The following is a 13,519-nucleotide window of genomic DNA, read 5'->3' as shown; positions in this document are numbered from 1 at the left end:
TAATCTATATTTAAGATAAGAAAACTATTAGAAAATTAAAAATTTTATCGCATATATAATTCAATAGCGGCACTAATTTAAGTTGTTATCTTTAAATGTAATATGGTTTTTTATGTAAAATATGATTTTTTAATATATAGGGTGAGTCTTAAATAAGTGCAAATATTTTCAGGGGCTGGTAGACCTCGATAAATGAAGCATATTTTGTCTTTACCGTTTTTCAAACAAGTCCAGAATAACCGAGATACTTTGAAAATAAAAAAAAAACTTTTTTGGTTACATTTTTAGAACCGCTGAATCTTTTCTGGGTTTTCTTTCTTGTAAATTTAATCTACCACCTATGTTCTCATATTATAAAGATAATATTATGTTTTTTAATAATCTGCTGATGCACTGCAGAAGTAAAGTGTTTTGGTGTATTGTGGTGAATTAGTGTTTTATTTTGCTGTTGTAACACCCCAGTTCCAACCCTCAACTGTAATCATGATATTTACTTTTTGGTTTGTTTTAACCCTTGTGATAACAGCTGATAAATATTAGAATTTTTCTTAAAATTGTTTTCCTTAAAAACACACTTTCAAATATTAATTTCGAAGCAAACAATATTATCAGATACGATTTGAAAATGTCTCTCTAAAAGGAATAAGTTAGAAAACGCGGTCACAAATCGCGGAAACCCGTTAAATCTTAAAAGATAGTTACTATTCAATATGTCAAATATATTCAAATTCCTAAATATTTCTAATATACTTTTTACTGAACACATGTTTTTTCAGTGTACAGTTTTTCTTATTTCTTTTGCCTTCATTGAATTTCTCTTAGTGTAGCTAGAAACATAAACTACTATAAACATGCTATCTGTCACATACGCCAATTTGAAGGTCACAAAACTTGGTCCCCCCTACTTCAATAGTGCCGACGGTTTTTGACGCTTCTCTACGATTTTCTTCTCTGGCCCAACTCTAAAGCCCCGTTCTCAGAACAACGTCGTGTCGCGGGCGACAGAGTTTGACATTTCAAACAACCAATGGGAGCTGTACTAAATTTAAAATTGACAGCTGTTTGAATTTTGTACAAATCTGATTGGTTCTTTTGTCGTGTCGACAGCGACACTGATTGACACTTCAAACGACCAATGGGAGCTGTACTAAATTTAAAATTGACAGCTGTTTGAATTTTGTACAAATCTGATTGGTTCTTTTGTCGTGTCGCTGGCGACAGTCGCAGTTCTGAGAACGGGGCTTAACCGTGGAAGGGTGTTTACCCTCGGAGGAAGAATATCTGTTGTCGGAGGAGTATAGAAAGCACCCCGATGGGAGTATGGGATGTTTCCCCTACAACAAGAAAGTCTTCATGTATAGTGAGTTCTAACTCAAGGAAGGGGGCCCCCTCAATAGGTCTTTATAAAGTCGCAGTAATGAACATAAAATAAACATCTGTAAGAAAATACATCCTACATATTACATCCCTTTTGTCTTTCCCAAGCACAAAGACAACACTTTTAATTTAAGAATAATGCAACATTGTTTTTTCATTTTGGGATACCTCATGATCGTAAAAAAAACAGGTTGCAATTGTATATGAACATGAGGTCTGCTATAGTTTGGACGATGTACTAATTATTAATACCCTGTACAAAGGGCAGACAACTGTAGGCAGGCGAACTATTTGTAACCCAAAAGCGTGGCTGATTTGATTTCCTTATATTTACCTATTCTTTCAATGATCATTTCTTGATTGTATAACTCGCACGCTATTTTACTAATCTCTGAAGATTTATTATCAAATTCTGTTTGTAGTAGTTGTCGTTTCGCGTCTAATTCGTTAAATCGTCTTTCATCTTCTTTCGAAAATTTTTTAATCAACTCATTGTTTTCGTCTCGTTTTTTTAATGATTCTTCCCATGCCTTAATTGCTTCTATATCCCATCCTGTTTCTTGTTTAATCTTGTCAACCTGTAGAACGTTTTACAATTCAAATACAGGGCGGTGCAAATTGTATTCGGTTTCGGGAAACTTCGGCACCATATTTTGCCGATAAAAATATGTAAGAAAGTTCGTATAATATGCCCTGAAATGTTTCGTTGTGGAGATCCAGGGTGTGGAAGTTTAATTTTTATTTCGATTTTTTCCAATTAATTTCTGAACTAAAACCAAAATTGGTGGCTAAGTGTTTTTTGACATGAGAAATTTCAATGTTTCAATCTCAATATGACTCCTACTTGTAGGGGACGCCACCTATATGTTTTGAAGTGTTATAACTTTTTGTCCGTATCTGTATTTAGCTATATTGAGTGAAATACATTTCCGCCATTTTTTACGTAAGAGATATATCTTTGTAAAAATCCACGCAGCCAAGGACAACTGTTCTCCAGATATTTGGAATGGAAATTATCAATACATGTCATCATTGATAAAGAGTACATGTGGTGACTAGACGGCCGTTCTTATTTCACTGAAATGATAAATTTGGGAATTTTTTTTTCATTAATCATAATTTTTTCTACAAAAAATAATGATAAAACACAGTGACGGCTCGTCAGGGTAGGCAAAGTAGGCGGCGCCTGCCCTACAATTTTGTCAGAATTTAAGCCGTTTTTACATTACATTATTTACTATTAATGTTGCCAATACATAAAAATACTGTTAATACACGGAAGTGTGTTGTAATAATCAATATTAATTTAATATTTATGGTCTTTATATTAAAATATGCACTACCGCTGGACGACGCTGACTGTGGCACTGCATTAGAAAACAAAATAATTTTTACCCTTGGAGTATACTGCAAACGCCTTTGTTCGCCGATTTCTACATCGCCTGTTAAAGTCGATGGACGACGCACATTGGTTCAGATTCAAAAAAATCGACGAACAGGGGTCAAGAAAAAAATTTCGAAAAATTCAACAATGATATTACTATTTTCAACAGATGATGGGTCCATTTATTCAATTTATCACGATCCACTTTTTAATCGTAATAAAAAAGCGTACAGGAATGTTGTTTTCGTTAGATTTTGTAGTTTCAATATATCAGTTATTTGCTGATAACGGTTTAGTGTTGCTAATATGTTTTGGTTCTTAGTTCAGAGACTTGGAAATAAATTAAATTATAATGGATTTTGAAGACCAAGGTAAGTATTTTTTAAGAGAATTTTATTAACTTTAATATTTTTTTATGAAGCGAGTAGTTACCACAAATATAGTAGAGCGTTTTTTTGAAAATTAAACTTTGAAATTGCGAATCTTTAGAACTCCACAGATCTCCGCTTCTGTATTTTATAATTTTTAAGAGGTATTATACCAAGTTTAATTTACCACAAGTATCTTACCCCAAGAGACCCCGAGGTAGATTATATATAAATTAGAATTTTAAATTGACCAGTAGTCTGATTTTTGTTCCATGGATAATTTCTTAAATTATTTTACTAATATTTTCTGAATAACTCTGGAGTGGTAAAAGTGTAACTATAGAGACTCACATGTTCCTCCCGTACTCAATTCCTTTTATTTTAGAAACAATAAGCCGCAGATCAATATGTGAGAGGTTTTTGAAAATGGGTTTTAATAATAGGTCAGAAGCGGATATTATTGATAAAATTATTTCATTTTTGTGTTAATATTATTGATAAAATTATTTCATTTTGTGATGAAAAAAAGCAAATTGAAAATTTTGTTTATAAATGGTCAGAAAAGTGGAGGAAATGTAATTATACTTAGAGCACTTTTATTTCCAAGAATTGTCTCTGGCTGAATAAAAATTTACTTCAAATGGAAGAGAATCAATCTTTTGATGACCCTGGCCTTTCAAGAAGAAATTCTTTTTCAGAATTGTCCAAGTCCTAAAAAAATAAAATAAAGAGACCAAAGGTATATATTGCCAAGGAATTAATTTATAATATCTTACAGAAAAAAAAACATGTTTTTTATTTACATAATGCTGCAAATATTGCATTATTGCTTTTATTTAATGGCAAAGATGAAAAATCAATTTATTTCTAGGAATTAGAGATTCTTACCTTACCAAACCTCTGAAGTTCTGGCATATGCTACAGTTTCTAATTTAAGGAAGGAACATAAAAATGAGACGGCAAAAGACGTCCAACTAGGGTTTGAATTTCCAGAGAAAGTAGTCGCCACTTTTCATCAGGAAATGCCTGGAACATACCCCTGGAGAAGCTGTGGCTTTCTTTCTTATTAATGGGAAGCAGACGAAAGCACAGTATCAGAACATGCGCTTATCGGCTCAGTGGAAAAATAAATATTTTTTTTCCGGATATTCTTATTACTATTAAAATAAAATTTTTGAATTTTAGAAGCAAATATATATCCATCCTATCATGAGGTTTTAAAGGCTAAGAAAGAATTAATTTTTGAATAAAATTCATAGAAAATCCCCCTTTTTTAATATTTTTATACTAAACAAACATAGTCTGAAATATATTTTGTTTATTTCTTGAACTATCTTTGTCACGTTAATAAATCCGCCATTAACCTAATAAGTCTAGAATTTGTAATAAAATTAAAAATATCCTATGCGCCACTTTTTGGCAATCTGAACCACTGTGCGACGTACGGTCTTCTGTCTCTGTCTAACTCATCGTGTGGTAGCGACGCGACGCGACGTAAGTCTTATTTGTATCGTAATTAAGCTGGGCTTAGGCGAAATCTTCGGTCGCCTTTGCACTTTGCAAGTTGCATGAGTCGCGGGGTAGACCTGTTCGGTGTTGAGATTTGAACACCGGTGTTAGGTGTTGATGACCACCGGTGTTTCAGTCGGTGTACCGGTGTCAACACCGATGTTCATTTCAGCACCGGTGTTCGTCTACAACACCGGTCACGGTGTCGATGTCGATGGTGCCGTTTGTTTGTTTTTTTTAGTTTTTTTTTAATGTAATATTTTTTAGTTTATTTTACAGCTACGAATTTTTGTTTCTTTATGTTTTGTTTTGTTTTCTGTTTGTTTTTGATTAAACAATTGTTTACTTTATAGTTGTTTATTTGATGCTTCCACTTTATTTTAGTGATTAGTCTGGCAAAATAATATATTTAAATTTGAAAGCTTTAAGTTAAAGTCTGTGCGCTTTAATAAACGATAAAAATAATCACCGATACGACATTATTATTATCAGGGTTTATTTTGAACTTATTAATTAACATTATTTCTTCTTTAACCCGTTTACTAAACACCGATATCGAGATGAACACCGGTGTCTAGACCAACAACGGTGTCGGGATAAACACCGGTGTTGTAGATGAACACCGGTGTCTAGACCAACACCGGTGTCGGGATAAACACCGGTGTTGTAGATGAACACCGGTGTCGGTGTCGACAACGGAACACCGGATAGTCCATATTTCGCCACCGGTGTCAGCCCAACACCGGTGTTGAAACGGTGTTCCGGTGTTTGGAACAGGCCTATCGCGGGGGCTCGGTAGGTCGGTAGGCTTAGAAGTTAAGGGGATATATCGTCCCGATATTTCATAATATGATTCAAAATACCATACAAGGGATATTACAGAAAAGTCTCAGTGTGCTATTTCAATTCGATATGTTAATAAAAGGGGTGACGTCAAATTACCTACTATACTCTGTTTTTTTTCTCAGGTAAGATTTCGACAGACGATGACAGAAGAAAAGCAGATGACGTCCCATACCAATCTATTTATTTTACTAAAAAAAGTTTCTAATTATTTTTAAGTTAGCTATGGATGGGTTTAAATATAAATCCGTCATACGTTGTCTCTTGTTGTTTTTAACCAGTTTTATTGGTTTATTTCAAAAATGACAGATCGTATTTCAATTTTATTGGTTTGACAGAACGATGAACGACAAACGGACGCCGATGCGTATGAACCTTTGAATAAGAAGACTATTAGGAAGGAGCATATCAAAAATCTTAGGTACACCGCGATGAGCCTCAAATATGGCCGACTTAAATTCCGGTTTATCAGTGTCGTTCTAATTTTATTTAAAAAATGTAAAACTATGATGTAGGGTAGGCGTGGGGCAGACTCAATAACTTGTTGTTTTATTTTACGTTGTGAATAAATGTTGGTAGTTATTAAAATTGTTATAAAAATATATAATTCTAATAAAAATAGATAAGTTATAATAAGTATTTATTACCACAAACATCCGATACGCTACTGAAGCAGTTAAGTCAAATTAACGTATCTAAATTCTTTGACATTTAATCTTTGACAAGTAATAAATAAAAGCTAAAATGCAAGAAAAATATATAATTTAGTTAATTTAAGTGAATTTCATAAATGATCGGTTTACTACACGTATGTATATTATATAGTCACTTACTAGCGAAAAGTTGTTCCATTATTTCACTCAATTTTTGCCGAGATCTACCGCACGCTACACAACCAACTATTTTAGAGTCTTTTTCGATAAATCGCGATAGTGTCACTGTTAATTTAAGTGCTGCCACAATTTCCATCTAGTTTACTACCTTTATACAACTATCAGTAGTAGAATAAATAATAAATAACATAAAATAAGCTCCGTAAATACTGACAAATCCACAAAATTTCAAATCAAATTCAAATGTGTCAAATGAATCGTCAAACAGAACTGTCAAGGATCCCCACCCTAGAGAGCTTTTTCCGCCCACCATGCATGAATACATGGATAGCATTATGCTCCTTCCTTAGTCTTCTTATTCAAAGGGTGAAGTCAAATTACCTACTACTTAACTATTTACTCAACATCTTTATTTTTTGTCAATAATTACATGTATTGACTATTTCCATTCTAAATATCTTGAGAAAGTTTCTCATAGCGATTTTTACCAAGAGACATTTTTTACGTAGAAAATCACGGAAATGTATATTTTTTCACTCAGTAGGTAGTTTTATACAGGTACGGATGAAAAGTTATTATACTTCAAAACAGTTAAAACCCATGTAGGTGATGCCCCTTACAAATAGGAGTCATATTGACATAAAAATCAAATTTCTCATGATGAAAAACGCCCAGACACCAATTATTTTCATCCAAATATTGACTTTATTTCAGAAATTATTTGGAAACAATCGAAATAAAAATGAAATTTCTACACTCTGTATCTCCGAAACTAAGCACTTTAGGACATATATTTATACGAACTTTTTTACTTATTTTTATCTGCAGAATATGCTGCCGAAGTTTCCGGAATACAGTTCGGACCACCCTGTAGATTGACTGATATTATAAGGAAACTGGCGCTCAAGGATCAAGTATTATTTATTATAAGCATGGGAAGTGATACTTATTTTTTGCCATTACGTACCTGAATTATTGCTTTTTTCAGATCGCTTTTTTGCACTTCTCTACGTTCTTCTAAAAACTGCATACGCTTATTAACCTCCGAAGTATCATTCGCAATCTTGCTACGCTCCGCTTTAGATAGTTGATATCGGTGTTCTTCTGAATCATATTGCTGTTTGTAAGCTGTAATCAGTTTCTAAGAAAATTGATAATAAATATTTTAAACGACTAAAAAATATGTATCTAAATATTTTCGAGATCTCTGGGCCACTTTGTATAATTATTTGTTTTTTTAAAATATAAAGTTATACTAAAGACTTTAGCAAAGATGGAATTATATTTCGACGTGGGGAAACCATAGTTTTATCTTACTGAGAAATCTAGTTGTCAAATATTTCTACTAGAATTTAGGTAGGCAGTGGTGAAGCTATGGGGGGTGATGGGGGGGATGCCCCCCCAATGTATAATTGAGTTGGGAAATTGTCATGACAAGGCGACGTCTAAATCATTGCCTGGAAACTTATATGGTGAAATTTTGATAAAATAATTTAGTACTCACTAAAAACACGGTATGTCGCTAGTGGTAGGAAAAATAATTTTTAAAGGTTACTAGTTTATTTGGTTGCCTGTGATATGCATATACAGGGTGTTTCCTAATTAATCTAAAAAATAAAAAATCGTTAGAAAACGGCTTAAGGCGGGCTCTTAATAAGTATATTTATTTTTTTCTCGGCAACCGTTTGATGAACAAGAAAAACTCAAAAGGTCAATTTTGTTGAAAAATGATCTATGAAGCTATGGGGGGTGATGGGGGGGGACGCTCCCCCCCCAATGTATAATTGAGTTGGGAAATTAGTTATGACAACGCGACGTCTAAATCCCAAATTTGTCAAAAATAAAAAAAAAATTATGTGAAATAAAAAAAAAATGTGAAGCGGATATTGCCATCAACTTAGATTTACAAAAAATAATAACAACTTGGGCCACTTTGAAGACCAGACGACTAGTCTATACTAATATACATATGTATAAAATCTTGAGTGACTGACATACTGATTAATCACGATCCTGCTCAAACCACTCAACGTAAGAAGCTCAATTTTGGCATACAGGTTGATTCTAGGGTGTAGAGGTTTGATCAGAAGGGATTTTTCGAAATTCCAGTTCCAAGAGGGTGAAACCACCCCTCAAGTACTACAATATTTCTTATTTAAAAAAACGGTCAAGTTTCCGAAAAAAACGCTTAAACACGTATATTTTAGTTTGTTTTTTTACATATTTTAAGATTTTTTAAAAATCTCTACAGGGTGTTTCGAAAAATCTCATTGATTAATCACGATCCTGCTTAAAGCGCTTGACGTAAAAAGCTGATTTTTAGAAAACAGATTGGGTGTAGAAGAAACTTTAGGGTGTAGAGGTTCGAAACTCGAATTCTAAGGGGGTGAGAAATATCCCTTAATATTTTTTGTTTAAAAACCGGTGAGTTTTTCGGAAAAACTCTTAAACACGTATATTTTATTTTGTTGTTTTACATATTTTAAGATTTTTATAATATAATAATATAATTTATACAGGGGTTTGAATTGAAAATATGACCATTGAGTAATCACGATTCTGCTTAAACCGCTTGACGTTTAAAGCTGATTTTTGGCAAACGGATTGACTGTGGGGTGTAGAGGTTCGATAAGGAGGGGTTTCTCGAATCTCAAATTCCAAGAGGTTGAAAACGCCCCTCAAATATTACAATATTATTTGTTATTTGGTCTTTCGGGAAAACACTTGGACAAGCATAATTTATTTGGTTTTTTTACATATTTTGAAATTTTTTAAAAAAATCATACAGGGTATTCCAAAAAGTTGGGTTTGGTTTGGTTTGGTTACTCGATTATTGAAATTAATCGGTTTTTTCCATCATTATTAAAATATCTTAAAAACATAGGAAATCCCTTGCAAATTTTAAAAATGAATAAATTTTTCCCATTTTATTTTACAGAAAAATGTATTTGAAACTTTTTAAAGAACTCCGTTGTTGAGATATGAGAGATATAAAAATACTAAATTAATCAAAAAAAAATAATACAGTCCTGATTAGAATAACAAACGTGTCACCATGTCACCTTGAAATTCAATCTTTTAATGTCAAATTGACTTTATTTTTTATTGGTTTCTTAGTTGCCAAAATAATTTAAAAACAAAATTAAATGATATGTGTTTAATCGTATAATATGACTTTGCAAGAGCAGCGAGCTAAATATTAGGATGTTGTAAATATTGAACTAATACAACAAAGATAGAAAAAAAATCGATTTTAGTAGTGTTGAGGGAATAGTTCAACAAACTGTAAACGGAATTTATTTATGCTGTTACACGGTGTGCGGATTTTGCGTTGAAATCATACGGTACATCGCGTTATAAGATGAAGCGATAGGGAAGTGGTGTTGCGACATGCACTGTGGCAGCTTTTTGTCAAATGATAGAGTGCCGTATTGAACAAATTTTTTCATTGCCCTCTTCGGTTTGCTGAGGACTGACAGGGGTCTTGTTTGAAATTTGCATTTTGGGACAGCCCCCGTAGACGTTACCTGTAAGGTTTGCTGTTTTAAGATATTGAAGACGCGTGTGAGGAATAACTGTTTATGCGTGAGGTGATACTTTTTACAGTTAGCAAATACAGTGGATGTAGTGTGTTAGATTCTAGGTGCGGAAACTTAAATCATTTGATTATAACTATGAGACTAAGGCTTATGATTTTGATTGTAAAATGGGAACTGAGCCGGCTGGTAAATGAGTTTATGAAATTGTATGAGTCTGGCTTGATTATACAGCTTTTCAGTTAAACGCTTATATTTGTTATCAATTCTGTAAGGCAGTATTTTTAAAAGAAAAACAATGATTAGAGAGATCAATAGTTTATTTTTAGTAGGTTCCAATAGTATTAGAATTAAGAAGAAACTAAAGAATTGAAGATGTAATACTCGTTTGCTGATGCGTGTCTCGGTTTGTTTATTTTTGAGAGCCATTAACTAACTAATTCTTTGTATATTGGGGAAACTTAAATCTCTACCGCTCTTTGTAAATCTTGGAAGCCATCGTATCGGAACTTGTTAAAATATCTTTAGCTAATTGTACGTGAAATATACTATTTCAGCAAGATGGAGCTCCGCCCTCACAAACTTAACTTGACAGACGTAAGAATATTAGAATTTTGTTAATTTATTATTTCTCAATCAAGGATATTCGGGAACCAAGTTGTTAACCCCATATGATGGCCTCCTTGATTCCCGGATTTGTCTTTTCTCGATCTCTGATTTTTTGGGGATATTTGAAATACTGATAATATATGCGTGGCAGCTCATACGATGTTGAACACCTGAAAAATGCTGTAATAATGCAAGCTTTTAAAATATTGCAAACCAGCCTCCCATTATATAATAATTCGTTACCAAAAGGAGAAAAATAATATCTTAGAGGTTCAGGGTGTAACGAGTCTGCAAAAGTAAGAAAATATTCATTTCTAAATAAATTATATGCATGTCTATGTTAGGTAACTACCATTTAATTTGTTATTTTATCCAAGGCCTACTATAAGAAAATGATAATATTGTTAATATTGCATGTAATAGTGGAATAATAATATAGAGTGATATATACTATATGTATGTTATATAAGTTGGCCACTGAACCCCGCATGACGCCAGCCATCGACGCCAAGTCCGAGCGACGCCAAGTCAGTCAACCAGCAACATCAGCATTTCCAACGGAATAGTACTGAAGCAACCTCAGCTATTATTTTTATAAGATTAAAAAAAAAAAAAAAAAAAAAAAAAAAAAAAAATGTTTGTAATATTATTTTATCTATTTTTTTTTTTTTTTTTTTTTTTTTTTTTTTTATTATTATTTGTTATATTAATCATATTTAAAGTAACTATTTATTCAATACCAATAATATTTGTAATTAAGTTTATATAAAGTTTTTTTTAGAAAAGTGGAAACTTCGAGATTTGGGATGATATCTCATTGGCGCATGTCGGTAGTTCGTCAAGGTTGTTCTAGAACAAGAAAAGATTCTCCAAACTGATAGCGGCGGATTCCTCATCCTCATTCGAAGGAAAGGAACCTACAACCAAAGAGAAATTCGAAAATCAAGTCTAACTGGTATAGCTACGGAATGAACACCTGGTGAAGCCCCTGGTAACTGATACGAGAACACGACGCCCACATGAATTTGAATTATACATGCTCACGCTACACACACGCACACTCGGTCTCGGGCTTTACATCTATTTTATACAATATTCCAGAAACTGTCGATTTCTAGGTATATATATATTCAAACGGAAATAAAATTTATCTTCAACTCACAAATATAGCGTTCTTCTATATTTGTACACCGAAAGTATCTAAGAAAAAAAAAAAAACTGTTTTTTTTTAATATATAATTTATTTTTATAATCTATATAGATAAAAAAATAAGTTTTCTAAGACAAATCTTAATTTTCAATTTTAACTCACTACTTTCTACTTTTACCAAATTTAAATTAATTCCCTTCTTATTTTAAATATTACCCTAATAAATGACAAACATGGAAAACCTATTCAACATAATCAATATATACGCAACAACATTTTGAAGTGAGACTTATCACGACTTTCGGAGAATTCCTTCTATAGTCCAGAATTGAATGGTGACCAAAGTATTTTAAACCAAAGCTTTTAAACGCGTGCGGATTGTGCGGATAGGAATGGCAGCATGCAACAACATCTCTGTTATTTATTCAAAAAGCGAAGCTTGAGAGGGTAGGCAGCACACACTCGTGAGTTTCCAGAGCACCACTCACCTGACATTAAACATTAAAATCTCGCCTCTCTCGCGATTCAACGCAGCTCCATTTTACAGAACTCCAACGCCTTAAGCAACTATCTGGAGAGTCTCCTTTAACATTTTTCAATCGTCTACAAGTATTAAACGCGAAAATTTCATCTCAAGTATCAAAAGATCTGGATTAAACAAAGAATCATAAGGATTGCCACAAACAATTTTTCAGTAGAAACAATTGGCTTTAAACCTTTGCTAACTGGTTTATGAGACCTAGATCTAGGACACATTAAGATTCGTGCTAGTAACGACATACCTTGTAGAAGCTCACAATAGATCAGAGAGAGTTACAGCTATCATACTGAAAATCAAAAATCCGAGTAACTTAATTCCCAAACCTATCAAGGCGTCTTAAAGAAATAATTAATGAACAATGTGAAATGTTCTGTTTGTAATCGTATTGGTCATAGTTCTAGTCAATGTAGGAAATAACAATAAGTGTCTATACGACCCTAATTATTAACAAAATTTAAATTCAGAACTCTCAAGGAGCCTATTTACAAATTAACTTTTCAACAAAACTACGACAACCTCACTCCCACTCGCGCACACTAGATCAAAATAGAATTATCGCCTCACACTTCAAAGACTCCACTTCTCACCTCACACTCTCTTCCTACCGACACCCCTCAAAACTAATCATAAAGTTTCTCACAACTCCACAACAACACAATATCCCCTACAACAGAAATTTTATAAATTCCTGAATAGAAATTCTTAATCAGAATATTCGAAAATAAGACAATTATTTGAATACAATCTAAAACAGAACACACGCTTATTATGGAACATTCTAATTAGACGTTACTGTCCTGCTGAATTTTAACGACAGCCCCTTATAAATCAATTCAATCAAACCAAGTTCGAATTTCCCGCAGACTCGCACACACACTTTCTATCACTAACTATATTTGAGGATTTTCCGAAGCTGCCTCACAACCTAGACCCTCCGATCAACACATTCCAAGAAGAAATATCCCAATTAGAAACCCAAATCACCTCACTCGCATCTAGCCACCCACCCACCCCCACCTCGAACCCGAATATGAACTCGCACACACGCAACTTTCATGTCTAATAAATTATATTACGCAGTAACCCACATCTTTTTTATATCAACGACAAGAGACCAAATACTGTTTTAGAAGATCTTTAATCCTCGACACTGGTGCTGAATTACTCAATAATTTAAAACACAGCTGTAAATAAATTTCCAAATTGTTAACCCGAAAATATAACTATCCAAGGCATAACTAACGAAAAAATTCCAATAAATAAATCCATCCTCATTCCTTTTGTTCCTGGTGATCCCCATAAAGTATAACGTGTCCATCAATCTCGATATCGTTCTTTAGAATGGTATAATTGGTTTTTGGATTTTCTC

The 13,519-nt window shown here is 33.1% G+C and overlaps 1 protein-coding gene across 1 annotated transcript in view; it reads right to left on the bottom strand.

Annotated features, from left to right (window-relative positions):
* The window catches only part of LOC115879592 (coiled-coil domain-containing protein 39-like), a 48,865-nt gene that overhangs the window by 4,515 nt on the left and 30,831 nt on the right, over nt 1-13,519 (bottom strand). Inside the window, exons 2-3 of the mRNA XM_030896486.1 lie at nt 7,282-7,455; nt 1,712-1,955 (exon numbers count right to left, since the gene is read on the bottom strand). Coding sequence (XP_030752346.1) covers nt 1,712-1,955; nt 7,282-7,455 — 418 coding nt within the window. The remainder of the gene's footprint in view (nt 1-1,711; nt 1,956-7,281; nt 7,456-13,519) is intronic.

This window comes from Sitophilus oryzae, unplaced genomic scaffold, assembly GCF_002938485.1.
Source record: "Sitophilus oryzae breed Bouriz unplaced genomic scaffold, Soryzae_2.0 scaffold_1582_pilon_pilon, whole genome shotgun sequence".
Taxonomy (NCBI): domain Eukaryota; kingdom Metazoa; phylum Arthropoda; class Insecta; order Coleoptera; family Curculionidae; genus Sitophilus; species Sitophilus oryzae.
The sequence above is the reverse complement of the archived record's forward strand: the minus strand, read 5'-3'. Positions and strand labels throughout refer to the sequence as shown.